Source organism: Cebidichthys violaceus, unplaced genomic scaffold, assembly GCF_023349555.1.
Source record: "Cebidichthys violaceus isolate CVI_PGR_0920_01 unplaced genomic scaffold, fCebVio1.0.p SCAF_1, whole genome shotgun sequence".
Taxonomy (NCBI): domain Eukaryota; kingdom Metazoa; phylum Chordata; class Actinopteri; order Perciformes; family Stichaeidae; genus Cebidichthys; species Cebidichthys violaceus.
In genome coordinates this window covers 4,692,114-4,705,127 of record NW_027176262.1, presented here as the reverse complement: position 1 = coordinate 4,705,127, position 13,014 = coordinate 4,692,114, and the positions used below count along the sequence as shown (strand labels likewise).

General features: G+C 41.5%; 1 protein-coding gene across 2 annotated transcripts; it reads left to right on the top strand.

Moving 5' to 3' along the window:
* The first annotated feature begins 115 nt into the window (after positions 1–115).
* On the top strand, positions 116–11,800 carry akt2 (v-akt murine thymoma viral oncogene homolog 2). 2 transcript variants are annotated; one of them, XM_068707155.1, is made up of 15 exons: positions 116–501; positions 2,189–2,365; positions 2,665–2,796; positions 2,928–3,039; positions 4,266–4,419; positions 5,278–5,409; positions 5,570–5,635; positions 5,731–5,799; positions 6,089–6,211; positions 6,323–6,451; positions 6,884–7,098; positions 8,287–8,374; positions 8,455–8,557; positions 8,683–8,786; positions 9,055–11,800. In XM_068707155.1, exons 2-14 carry the CDS (start codon positions 2,320–2,322, stop codon positions 8,760–8,762), a joined length of 1,449 nt encoding a protein of 482 aa, XP_068563256.1. In that variant the 5' UTR covers positions 116–501; positions 2,189–2,319; the 3' UTR covers positions 8,763–8,786; positions 9,055–11,800. The 2 variants fall into 2 exon arrangements, with proteins under 2 accessions (XP_068563256.1, XP_068563250.1); XM_068707149.1 differs by having other exon boundaries at positions 8,683–11,800.
* The last annotated feature ends 1,214 nt before the right edge of the window (positions 11,801–13,014 follow it).

Sequence of the window (13,014 nt, the reverse complement as noted above, 5' to 3'; positions counted from 1 at the left end):
TGAGGTTACAGTTTAGGACAGGATGTACTTTCACACCGACCGTTCAGGTGCAGTGGACCCTCTCTGGCCTCTTACATCACTTCCGCTTGTGTGCGTCTGCGGGGCTGCTGTACTGTCTGGCTGGGACGGAGGGCTTCCACGCTAAAGCAGGCGACGCAACACAGTAAAACCCATAAAAAGAGGCGGGTTTTATCCGTCGAGGATTTTTTTGGAAATTATCCGCACTTGTATATCGAAATAACGGAGCTCAGTGGACTTTACTCTCTCCGCTGGCTCGCAGTACGCTTCAGTGAATCACTGCAGCAGCAACAGACCGAGCACGCTGCTGTTGTTGTTGAGAGAAGAAAACAACCGCTAAGCTGTGTGATCATTGACAGAGTTCAATACACACAAGCGTCAACATATATAACTGGTGGGGAGAATTGTGCTGCGTACCTCCGAGCCTTTTCCCAAGAAAACATCAGCTGTGGAATCATTTTTTTTTTGGTCGCTGAAGTTGAGGTAAGAAAAGCCGGGGGTAACGAGGAGGAGGACGGGGCGCAAATGGCTAACTTGACATGCTAGCTAGCTAGCTGTTAGCTTGGAAGCTACTTTAGCTAGCTGCCTTGTTTGGTCGTAAGGCGGTCGTGTGGTCAGTGTCCTCACTGCTGTCCGTCATAGTTGAAGTGTTGTAGCAACTTGTCTCCGTAAAAGCTAACGGCCTGTACGTGTACTCGGAAGGTAACGTGAACGTTTGTTGACTTTGCGTCAGTTAGCTTGGTAACGTTACAGCGAAAGGAAGAGGATATGTAACGGCTAAACGTTACGCTGTTGTTTACGCCGGACAGCTTGTGGTTGTGCTGGGTAACGTTACAGTTTGTCATTGATTAACTGTACTAATCTAACTAACTGGATGTTAACTATTATTTCCTCAAGTGGTGCAACACTGACCTTAACGCTTGACTAGATGTTGTTGTAGATGCCTTCTTTGTAAGACCATTAAACTTTTAATTGGTGTAAGTTGCAAAGTGTAGAAAGCGTTGTGCTTCATTATTATCTGGGGGGGAAATCAGTCAGTATTACTCCTGATATTCGTATTAGTAGCTAGGTGTAAAGCTAGTGACTGCACCTCTGCTGACCATAACAAAGTCTGAAGTCGTGGGAATCCTTATCTGTGTTTTTATCTTTGTAAACAAAGCAGTTCAAACAGTCCTTCTGTTCTGGCCGCTGTATGCACTGTAATATTCAACCCCATCACTTTCACTGAAAGACGGTGAATTTCTGGTTAAAATTCTCACATAATATCTGTTGATTCAGGGGTTGACCCTGGATCACCAGAGGGCCTCTCTGCAAACATCCAGCAAGAGCTTTGAGGGACTATTACAATTTAACAACGCAGAGCTGTGCAGCCGTTCTGCTAATCGTTAGATCGCTGGCATATTTGATTTCACTACGTGGCATCACTAGAGTAACACGATCTACCGTATTTATATCTATTATGACACCGAAACACTGTTGTATGTCAAGGGAGAGTTGCACGAAATGATGGAGGTGCGATAGTCATTCTGCTAGTCCCCTCTTTTTGTTGTCGCTGTCATAAGTGATGATCAGATACACAGACACAGATACACCTCAGGTGAGCTGACGTGCAGGTTTCAGCAGTTTTCTTTGTTGTGGAGTTGTTGTGTTTCAAGGCAAGAGTGCCAGAGAAGGTGAGGAATGTATTCAAGCGCAGTGTGGTGACAACACGCGGATAGACATCTAGAGCAGTACACAGAAAGTTCCCTTTGTTTTGAGAAATCGGTTTTTACTTTTATGTGTTCACCTCCACCTTCCTGGCTGTAGTTCTACTTCCTTTAGGCAATATTTCACTTTTTGTTTTTTGATATAAAAGTACGATTTCTGAGGAAATACATTGTCTGAAGCCACAAAGTTGTTTTCTTGACACTGTTAACAAATCAGCAGAGGTTTTACATATTTAACAAAGACTAACAATTCCCTCATATTAAGCATTCAACTGACATTCTGTTACTTTTATGATGTTTTTTTTTTTATCTCAAAACTGGTTGTTTATATGAATGAACGTTGATGGTCTTTGTGAGCTGTACATGTTAACGCTACAATTAACATTGGTTTGCATTGTATGGACAGTTTGACACTCATTGTGTATTCTGCATTAACACTGTTTCTTTCTGGTCTCTTCCTTCAGGTATTACAGGATACAGTTTTTGTTTTGTCTGAGCCACTGTCAGCCACTTGACCAATAGGAACAGTTTGCACAATTTCCTCCAGCTTCTTGTCTGCAGCCCCCTCCCGACCCAGACAGTCCTCTGCCCCAGCATGAATGAAGTCAGTGTTGTGAGAGAGGGATGGCTCCACAAGAGAGGTAAGGGGGCCTCCTGTGTTCAGCGTCAATCATCAGAGTCTACATTAATATGATAGTCCATGTTAAAATCCAAATTTTGAGTATTAAATACTCCACGTCTAGGCTTGTAAGGTGTCTGTCAAGGTAGTTTTCTTATTAATGGAGAACAGCTGTGCTCAGCTTAGTTCAGTCACTTACAATGGATTGCCATTGTTATAGTAGTGCGACACGGAGTATCTACATTAAAGCCAAACACACAAGCAAGTCCTCAAACATTAAAACTCTGCTGGATCACATTTCTTCACCGGTCTGTTTTCCAGGTGAATACATTAAAACATGGCGGCCTCGCTACTTCATCTTGAAGAGCGACGGCTCCTTCATCGGCTACAAAGAGAAGCCCGAGGTGTCCAGTGACCACAGCCTCCCACCGCTCAACAACTTCTCTGTCGCAGGTCAGTTTTCCCCAACTGGATGACAATAACATGTGCCAGATTAAACGTTGAGATTTTTTGTTTTTTTTAATGTTTTGTTGTTGGTGCCTTCAGTTTGTCAGTGTTGGCTAATGTTTCTCTGCCGTTTCTAGAATGCCAGCTCATGAAGACAGAGCGCCCAAGGCCCAACACATTTGTTATTCGTTGCCTGCAGTGGACCTCTGTTATTGAGCGCACCTTCCATGTAGACAGCAACGAGGAGAGGTAACACACGTTCATTCCAAGGGTTTTATTATATTACATATTACTACCTCTTTGGTTGAAAAAGACGTTGTGAAAATGTAAGTGCCGCCTGTAGCAGGCTTTAGGCCAGTACATCTGACACCCAGACATCATCAAGCAAAGTCTGTCGACACTGAAACACCAGAACAATATGAAGGAAAATCTCTTCTTCCTCCTCAAACTTAACAACAAATCTGTTCAGGAGAGGGACAGACAAACATGTTACTCTGCTGAGTCCCAGACTAGTGCATTCTGTTCTGTTGCCTCCTGCTCCCCATTATCATGTACAGAATGGTCTTTCAGAAAAGCCAAACTTCCTATGATGGTGACCTTACTTACTTACTTACTTTTGTTTAACCAAGTCAAACCGTTCTTTTTGCAGCACCGTTGCATTGAAATGTCAATCAAATCATGTGTCACGTAAGTCGTGTTTGAACACAGCACAAACATAGACGCGGGTTAAAAATAACATTTAAAGGTTGAACTCATATATGTCCACTTTGGAAAGGATTTGTGGTGCATGCAGAACGCTGGTTGAGTGTGACTAGAAGGCAAAAATAGATGAAAATATAATAAATGCATGTTCAGATTTAGCCAGATTAGTGTGCGCATAGGTTAGAGTCCTAGCCGTCTGTCTCTAATGTAGATTAGACAGGATATGACTAAAGTATTTACGGTGTCTTGAGGGAAAAAATGTGTTTGAAAATGAGTTTTACGTGCGATAATCTCAACATATATTATATGTAGGACAGAAAGACACCAGGAGCAACATAGAGGGCCTTTAATGGGCCATTGTTCACTAAAGGAAATCCATTTTAGTTTGCAAGAGAAGGAAACACCATCATGCTTGAAATAGAATTAAGTGCCAGATTGGCCCTGATTATTAACCCCTAACCCAAGCAGTCGTCACTGAGTTTTGTTTACATCAACTCTGCCGAGCTCCAAATCCCAGCAGCCCCCCAGATTAACCTCTCCCCTCTAAATTGTGTTTGCTAGGCTACTGTTTTTCCTTTTTAAGATATATTTTTGGAACAACATCTAAACCTTTAGTTTAGAGTTTACAAAAAATATGTCACTGCTAAGTACAACTTGTGCCCTACGGCAAAAACGTCTGCCAGTTCAAATGTTTATCGACTCGATTCAGAGTAATGTAGAAATCTCTTTGGCTAGATTTGATAACGGTAACGCGTGCTTTCTTCCGGGTCCAGGGAGGAGTGGATGCGATCGATCCAGGCGGTGGCAAACAGCCTGAAGAGTCAGCAGCAGGATGAGGAGCCCATGGAGATTAAATTTGGCTCACCGAGTGACAGCAGCGGCACAGAGGAGATGGAGATTGCTGTGTCCAAATCCCGCACAAAAGTGGTCAGTATTTGCACAAGCGGTGCCTGGCAGCTGAGTGTTTGCTGTGTTTGTCCAGCTAAGCTCATCTTTATTGAGCAAGTTGTTTAAACTTTAAGCCTCTTTCTCAAAGCTCTGTTTTGGTGAGGCAACCTTAAAATGAGTGGAGGGCAACATTTGTGTGTATGCATTTTGCCTATTGCTGATTCTCTTTAGAGATTTTCAATTTCTCTGTTTTTACGGACTTAGTCTTTTCTTTTGTCTGCTGTCTTTGTCATGCAGAGTAAAAAATAGATATGCAGAATGTATAATCGTTATACATTCTACATATCTGCTTACTTTTATGTTGACTGATGATCGTTTACTGGTTTGGTTCTTCAAAGTAGCTTGATTATTGTAACTTTTATGGACCTATCCCTATTTAAATTATTTCCTGCTTGATACTGTATGTAGTAATATTATTCAAATTGGGATCACCAGTCGCTATAGGCATGCAAATGTCTTTTTTAACGATTATCTGGGCATGTTATGCCTTTATTTGATAGTTATAGCTAAGAGAGGCGGGAAGATGTGGGGAAACCTCTCTGCTATCGGCTCGATGTTTCATACGTGTTCATTTAAAGGATTCGTTCTGTAATCTATGTCGAAATATTTATAACTATTTCAGCATGTCATGCTTGAGAGAAACTTTGTGTGTTAGAATACATCCTATGTAGCGCACCAACATCAGCAGACGGGACCGTAAAATGGGAAACCACTGACTCAGTCTAGTACATTTCAAAGACAGGCCGTCATATATTTTTTACATATTATATAGAATACATTTTTAAGTCCCGTCAAAACCCGCAGATGTGACGTTCATGGTTATCTTTTTCCTTTTAGACCATGAGTGATTTTGACTACCTGAAGCTGCTGGGCAAAGGGACATTTGGTAAAGTGATCCTGGTGAAGGAGAAGGCCACAGGGATGTACTACGCCATGAAGATCCTCCGCAAGGAAGTCATCATTGCTAAAGTTAGTGTTGCTCCCATCACAGTAACATCTGGACTTTGAATTGTTTTGGAACAGTATTATTATCTATTATGTGGTTATGCTCTAATTGCATATACCGTGTGTGTGTGTGTGTGTGTGTGTGTGTGTGTGTGTGTGTGTGTGTGTGTGTGTGTTCCTCTAGGATGAGGTGGCACACACGGTTACAGAAAGCAGAGTTCTCCAAAATACGCGACATCCCTTTCTAACGGTGAGTTACTGTTGCCTCAGTTTGTGCTTTACAAAATGAAGGGACCATTGAATCGGTAAAATACAGACGCTAATATCTGTTTTCCTCCTCTACAGACACTAAAATATGCATTTCAAACGCATGACCGGCTATGCTTTGTGATGGAGTACGCAAATGGAGGAGAAGTAAGTTTTTCCTCTTTATCGTCTGGCCTATAATTGTAGCAGCAGGGGTGTAGAAAAGAAACCCCACGCCTCGTGATGCATCAGTTTAAGGATGGTGTTACGGTTAAAATAGAGCCTCGTGCATTTGTCTGGTTAGTGTGAATCATTTGGGCAGGTGTGAAAGCTGTCAATCAAACCTTGGAGGGGACCAAACAACTATTTATCAAAAGATAAATTACTATTAAATCTATCTGATGATCGTGTTCTGTCCCTTATTCCTGTGTCTCCTCTTCTTTTTACTCCCTCTCAGCTCTTCTTTCACTTATCGCGGGACAGAGTGTTCACAGAAGACAGAGCACGATTCTACGGTGCAGAAATAGTGTCGGCACTGGAGTACCTACACTCACGCAATGTAGTTTACAGGGATTTAAAGGTGAGCTCGCTCTAACAGCGTGGTATTATTTATTTTTTGTAAACAAGCCGGAGGGATATTCCTTGACATGTCGTAGCATCTAGAACTAACTCGAGTCTTTTTCCTGCACAGCTGGAGAACCTCATGTTAGACAAGGACGGCCACATAAAGATAACAGACTTTGGGCTGTGTAAAGAGGGGATCACAGACGGGGCCACCATGAAGACCTTCTGTGGAACTCCGGAGTACCTGGCACCAGAGGTAACGCCACGATGGCTTTGGACTCGATATCTTGGTATATCGTAATATGGCTTAAGTGTTGACCTGTTGAACATTGACAATCAGCAATCAGCGGGTAACTGGGATGGGAAGGCGGTGTCAAATTCAGGACATCATCTGCTGTGAACTGCTGCCAAACGAGTTTGCTTACAGTAAAAAAAAAAAAAAAAAACACAACGATTCAGTTAAATTGAATCATTTTGTATCTGTAAATGACACCTTGAGACTTGTTTATTTATTATTATTTTTGGGCTTTTGCCTTTATGTGACAGTCAGTGTAGGGTTGAACATTGGATGTTGCTGTTGTGGGCAAAACAAGGACTTCCATGTAATATCACAAATCCTTGATATTCCTGCACTGGTTTTCCTCTTGTTTTCTCTCTCGCTCAACTCCTTTCATTCCCACCCCGTCAGGTGCTAGAAGACAATGACTACGGCCGCGCGGTGGACTGGTGGGGGCTGGGCGTGGTCATGTATGAGATGATGTGCGGTCGGTTGCCCTTCTACAACCAGGACCACGAGCGTCTCTTTGAGCTTATCCTCATGGAGGAGATCCGCTTCCCCAAGAACCTGGCTCCTGAAGCCAAGGCCCTGCTGGCCGGCCTGCTCAAAAAGGATCCCAAACAAAGGTTCATTCTTTTGTAGCCGTTTGTTTTTTATGCTCCATCGCCAGCAGTAGCCGTGACCAGAGGCGTCATGTTTTCGGCTGGTTCGGCCTTCCTCACCGTTCTGCAGAACGTGATATCTCAGGACCGCCTCGAGGGAATTTCCTCAAATTTGGCACAAACGTCCACGACTCAAGGACCAACTGATTAGAATTAAGAGGATAACGGTCAAGGTTACTGTGGCCTCACAAAACACATTTTGGGCTCAAGAATTAATATACTAATTATTACAATTTAACACAAAAAGGAATAAAATATGAAGTGATGCCATTTTGGACAGACATGGACGTAAACTGCAACTTCACTGTTGGTTGGAGGCACAAAACCACGAGACAGTACTTCTACTTACACTATATACCTTGATAATCAGGCACTAATTTAGTAAATACATGAAGGATAATTGGGATCGAAATACGGACAAGATCATGTAAAAATGGTTCTTCTTTAATGTTTATTAATAAACTGATGACAAATGTCTTTTTTGTTATTTACAAGCTGGCTTTGAAATGTTCTTTTGAAATATTTGTATTACATGCACAGCAACATCCAAAAAAAACAATTCTAAAATTGTGGTTCAATGTTTTAATATTAAAATCAATTTAAGATCAAATAAACGCTTTCTCTTTGAGGACGGTTTCACTGAATGGCTGTTCAGCTGAATAACTGGCTGCTGAAGATGCAGCACTACAGCTCTTTTCCTGGGACTTGGCACCGTGTCTGTAGCACTTGATTAGTTTTCTGAATCTTCCACTGTGCTCGGGGGCACCACTTATTCAGCTATAAAATAAGTAACCCCATTATTAAGCCTTTGTTCCTTTTTGATTTGTTTTGGTGCCGGGTATTGGCCATAAACAAGGACATAATTGATTGTTGTTGTGGTCGACCCCCGGTGTTTCTGGGAACCGTCAGAGGGCTGCTAATATTAGTACATTGAGCACCGCCTGGCTTACCAAAACATGCACCTGTAAGCAGTAAGGAAATGAGCACTAAATTCATCTGCAATTTTGTAAATACGAGTCAGAAGGGAACAACACGACATGAGCGCTTGTTGAACATTTCTAATGGCGGCGTTTGCACAATTATCCGTCTAAAGAAAAGGTAGCTGGTGAGTGGGTGGTGGTGCTGACGATGGTGTTTTTGTGTTGTTTCCAGGCTTGGAGGCGGACCAGACGATGCCAAAGAAGTGATGAGCCACAAGTTCTTCACCTCCATCAACTGGCAGGATGTTCTTGAAAAAAAGGTGAGGTACTGGGAAGACAAATGGCGTTTTAAACTGATATTTTCACCATGTAAAATTACTAATATCGTTCTTCTCCTCAGCTTATTCCACCCTTCAAGCCGCAGGTAACATCAGAGACGGACACGCGTTACTTTGATGATGAGTTCACAGCACAAACCATAACAATAACTCCCCCTGACAAGTGTAAGTATATCGACTACTGCCGTTAATGTGCTTTACGTTTTGGATTTACAAGCGTGTTTTTTTTACACATTCATGTCTGAACTGGTGGATGTGTTGTTTTTTTCTTCTCCCTCCCTTTACTCCAGATGACAGTTTAGATGCAGAAGTTTCAGATCAGCGCACGCACTTCCCTCAGTTCTCCTACTCTGCCAGCATACGGGAATGATCACTGAGACTCTTGAACAAGCAGGCAGGCTAACACACGATCACAATCCCACATACACACACTTGCACTGCTGGGGAACGACACAAACAAAAACTGGCACAAGACACATTTTCATTCAGTCTTTAACGCACGTACACACACACACACACACACACACACTGACACACATATCCTGGCTATTCAGACAAGACGGGGATCATTGAGTATGAAATGAACACACGGGCCGTGAGTGACTGACCTCAGCAGGTTTGTGTGGATTGACTGGCAGCTTTGTCTCTGTGCGTCCTCTCAGGGTTGGCTTCAGGCTTCCCTGCAGGACCTCTGCTGCACTACACTGGGGAACCACATCAAAGCCTTGACCCTTTGAAAACCAGGTTATGCCAGCGAGTACCACCTCTTTACCAGCTGCACCCATGCTACACACACACGCACGCACACACACACACACACACACACACACACACACACACACACACACACACACACACAGGCCAACCCATGCATAGACTGCATATATATATATCTATATCTATATATAGATAAAGATATACACGCAAACGTACTTGATAGAATTTTAAAAAGCATAATCAAAATTAGGAAAAAATAAAAGATTTGGGGGAAAAAGACAAGATTGTTACATCGATTGTTACGGTTTTAAAGGTCAAGCCATATTTCTGCATTTCTTGTGATTTTTTTTTTTTTTTTTTTTTTGATTTTTTTTTTTTTTAACAAGTGCTCTTTCTGGAACTTGCTGTTACAAATCAAGTGTGGGACTGTTCCTACAGTGGGGGGGTGGGGTGTGTGTGTGTGTGTGTGTGTGTGTGTGTGTGTGTGTGTGTGTGTGTGTGTGTGTGTGTGTGTGTGCGCGTGCGCGTGTGCGTGCAGGAGGATGTATGAACAACCATTTTGATTCCCAACCATCCATTTGTGTCATTTTTCATGCATGTTTTTAAACTCTGAACTGTTGCTGGAATATCAACGAGAGGACACTACACAACACACTCGATGGCCTTTTTTTTTTATTTTATTTTTTTGTTTTTTTAAAGGGAACAAGCGTCTAATTTATGATTGCCGTGACCAGTTGGTGATAAATCGACTCAGTCAGGAATAGAAACTGGGATCTCTTGCATGGCTAACCTTTGCTTTAAAAGCTGCATTCATTCATTTAAAGGGATGCAGCAGTCAGGTTGACAGAGTCCAGACTGACTTACCGACCAACTGGCTGCTGGTTGGAGGTGTAAGAGTAGGTTTTCATGAAGGCCAGTCCCTATGTGTTAAAGAGAGTAAGAAAAGAAGGAGAATAGAGACCAATGTAGACGCACACAGACAGTCGCTGTCCTCCATCCAGTGATTCTCACTCTTTAGCTGACGGGTTAGGCACCAATCTTTTGTTCATTTTCTATTTGTAATATCAGTGTAAGTTTTAAAGATCTTTTTTTTTTTTATGTTCCCGTATTTAAAGAATGAGATTTCAATCGTTAAGTCTTTATAATGAGGCCAAAAATTGACTGACTTGGTGGACGTTTAACACTTCAAATGATTCCACATCTGATGTTTAGGACCTTCTTTTTGTTTTGTGTTTTCTGTGATGCTGTGTTTTGTTGAGTCACTTAAATCTACGTAGCTGTATGTCTGGAGCAACAATCTGCAGGTTTACAATCCAATTAAATGCTGCATGAGCTGGTCGACCAACCTTCAACCTGCAGACAGGGGGGAACAAATCAAAACATCAGCAGATGCATTGTTAAGTTGAAATGAAAATCTGCACACTGTGAGTCATGACGGCACATCATACCACAGATAAGTGCTCCTATTGACGCAAGCGTTTTCTGTTCCGTGTTGCTGGAAGAGATGTTTGGTTCCTCTTTGAGCTTCACAAAAGGAACATCAAGAACCTTTTGTTTGTCATTGTTTTGTTGATTTTTATCCTTTTTTTTGTCCATCTATTTCTCAAATTTTGAAAGACACATTGTCTTTAAGTATACATTATATAAAAAATTATATATTAAAAGTTTTTAAATGGCGTTCTTTTTGATTACGTTCTTCATTTCAAGGGGTTTCCATTGGATGAATGCTTATTTAGCTTTGATGCTAACGCAGTAATTTGATTCAGAATGGGCAGCTAATTTTTGGTTTGCATTACCACGTCCCTTAAGCTGAACTGAATACATAATGCATCATTTGCAGAGCATATATAAGGATAGTATTATTAAGGGAAATTAACATAATTTGATCCATTCTTTTTGAAAATAGTCCCTATGCAGTTAGAACTTGACTACATTTTGCAGAATCCATTTTGAAGTTGTGCTCCTTTTGAAAAAACAAAACAATTTTCCAGACGATGCTTGAACAGAGGTAGATAATACCCATCCTTTGATATATATATATATAGATATATATATATATATATGATTGAGAATAATGAAATTGATAGTGTTCAACTATTCTCTGCAGAGCACTTGAGCTAAGGTTTAAAGGTTTAAAGACATCTATCAGCATTCTCTGGGATACCCCTCATGTCACACGTTGATTTGTTTTTGTTAAGTGTGTGTGTGAGTGACTGTGGCAGTGAGACGTTTTGAGTGAACGAGGTGACGAGGACACAGAAAAGCAGCAGGTTTTTGACTCTTCGTGGCCCCACTTCCTGCAGATGAGGAGGAGGAGGATGAGGATGATGATGATGGTGATGTGATCAAATGGCTTTGATTTACAGTTCACAACTCCAGCACCTCTTCTCACTGGCTCGGGCTCAGCCATCATACTCTAGCCTAGTGTCCTGCTTTGGAAAAAAAACGTCAGGAATCGGACATCAGAACCACTGCACTGATGGACTCCACTGTGGATTTGCCTTCATTGCTATCATGGCCATAAGGGGGTGCTGCTGAACTTTTTTAATATTGGTTGTGAAGCCATACTCTGAACCTCGCTGCTGGCCACGCTTTAAGCAATGCTTCACAGCTGAACATGCAAGTTAATACCCCTGACCTCTCCTGTAGGCAAACACAGGCACAACAAGTGCCTCCTCACTATTGTGTAAATACCAAAAAATTAAAAAAAATAAAAATAGCTTGATGGTGAATGCAGCATTCGTAGAAACGGGGGAGGACTGCAGCTTTGTAGTGTTTTATTTGCAGCTTTACAATGGTTACCTTGCTTCTCTGTATATTTGAATGTGATCAACAGTCACGAATGTCTCACCTGATGCAGATGTAACAAGATTATTATTTTATTTTTTTTGTTTGCTTGTTGCTGTTAGTTGAGGCTCAGAGGGCAATGAAAAAAAAAGCAATCTTTAAGGGGAGGTCGTTGTCCTGGTAGACAGTTTCAGCCCCCCTTTGCAAGACTTTACAATGTAACGGGTGATACCTGCTACAAAATGGTAGCTTATAACATTTGCAACTATAATGTGCCAGTAAACATTTTTACTGAATAAAGCTGTGTGTGTATTTTTTTTTATTACGGTGTACACCTGCAGCAGCTCTGCAATGTAAAACGACCAAGATGTCACTCGTCGTGTCTTTGGGGTAAAATACTGCCGCTCGAGCTTATCCAGAAAGTTCTGCCAGTCCGAGTTGAACCAAAGAGCACCTGAGCGGACAGCATCCCGTTACTTCTGTCTGCAGTGACCCTCCCAACATGGCAGCTCCAGCTACATTGTGTAGATATTATGTGCAATACCTCAAGACCATGTCCCAGCCTTCATTCAAGAGCCTTGATCAATTAGCCGAACCTTTGAGGGCACAGAGCCTGGATGTTTGGTCAGGAAATTAGAGGCTTTTAACCAACTCTATGACAAACATTACATAAGTTTATCATGATGAGCCTTTTTATATATATATTAAAGAAGGTTTTTACTGTTTTTAGGATTCAAAATCCTTTAATTGGGAAAGTTTCAGTCCAGAAACACAAGTTAAAATAACAAGAATTGGTATTTGTGCACCAGAAATCAAATATCGGTCATGGTGGGAAGGCTTTGAAGATGAATTTAGGCAAATATTTATGGAGGTGACATTTTCAAAAAAGTCTATTAGCAGTTTAATTAATGTAGAAAATGTCGGAAACCAGACTTGTTTGGATCAATAGTCTATTTTTTGTATTGATGCTCTTTGGGACTTTGCACTCTTGACCTCCGTATTTCTAAATAAACTGGGTGCAGCCCTGCTTAAGACACAGAGAGCTGTTATTTAGAAGGTGCGTTTTCAGGCTGTAGTAAGTATTGTTTAATTTAAATGCACAATATAGAAAAAGATGT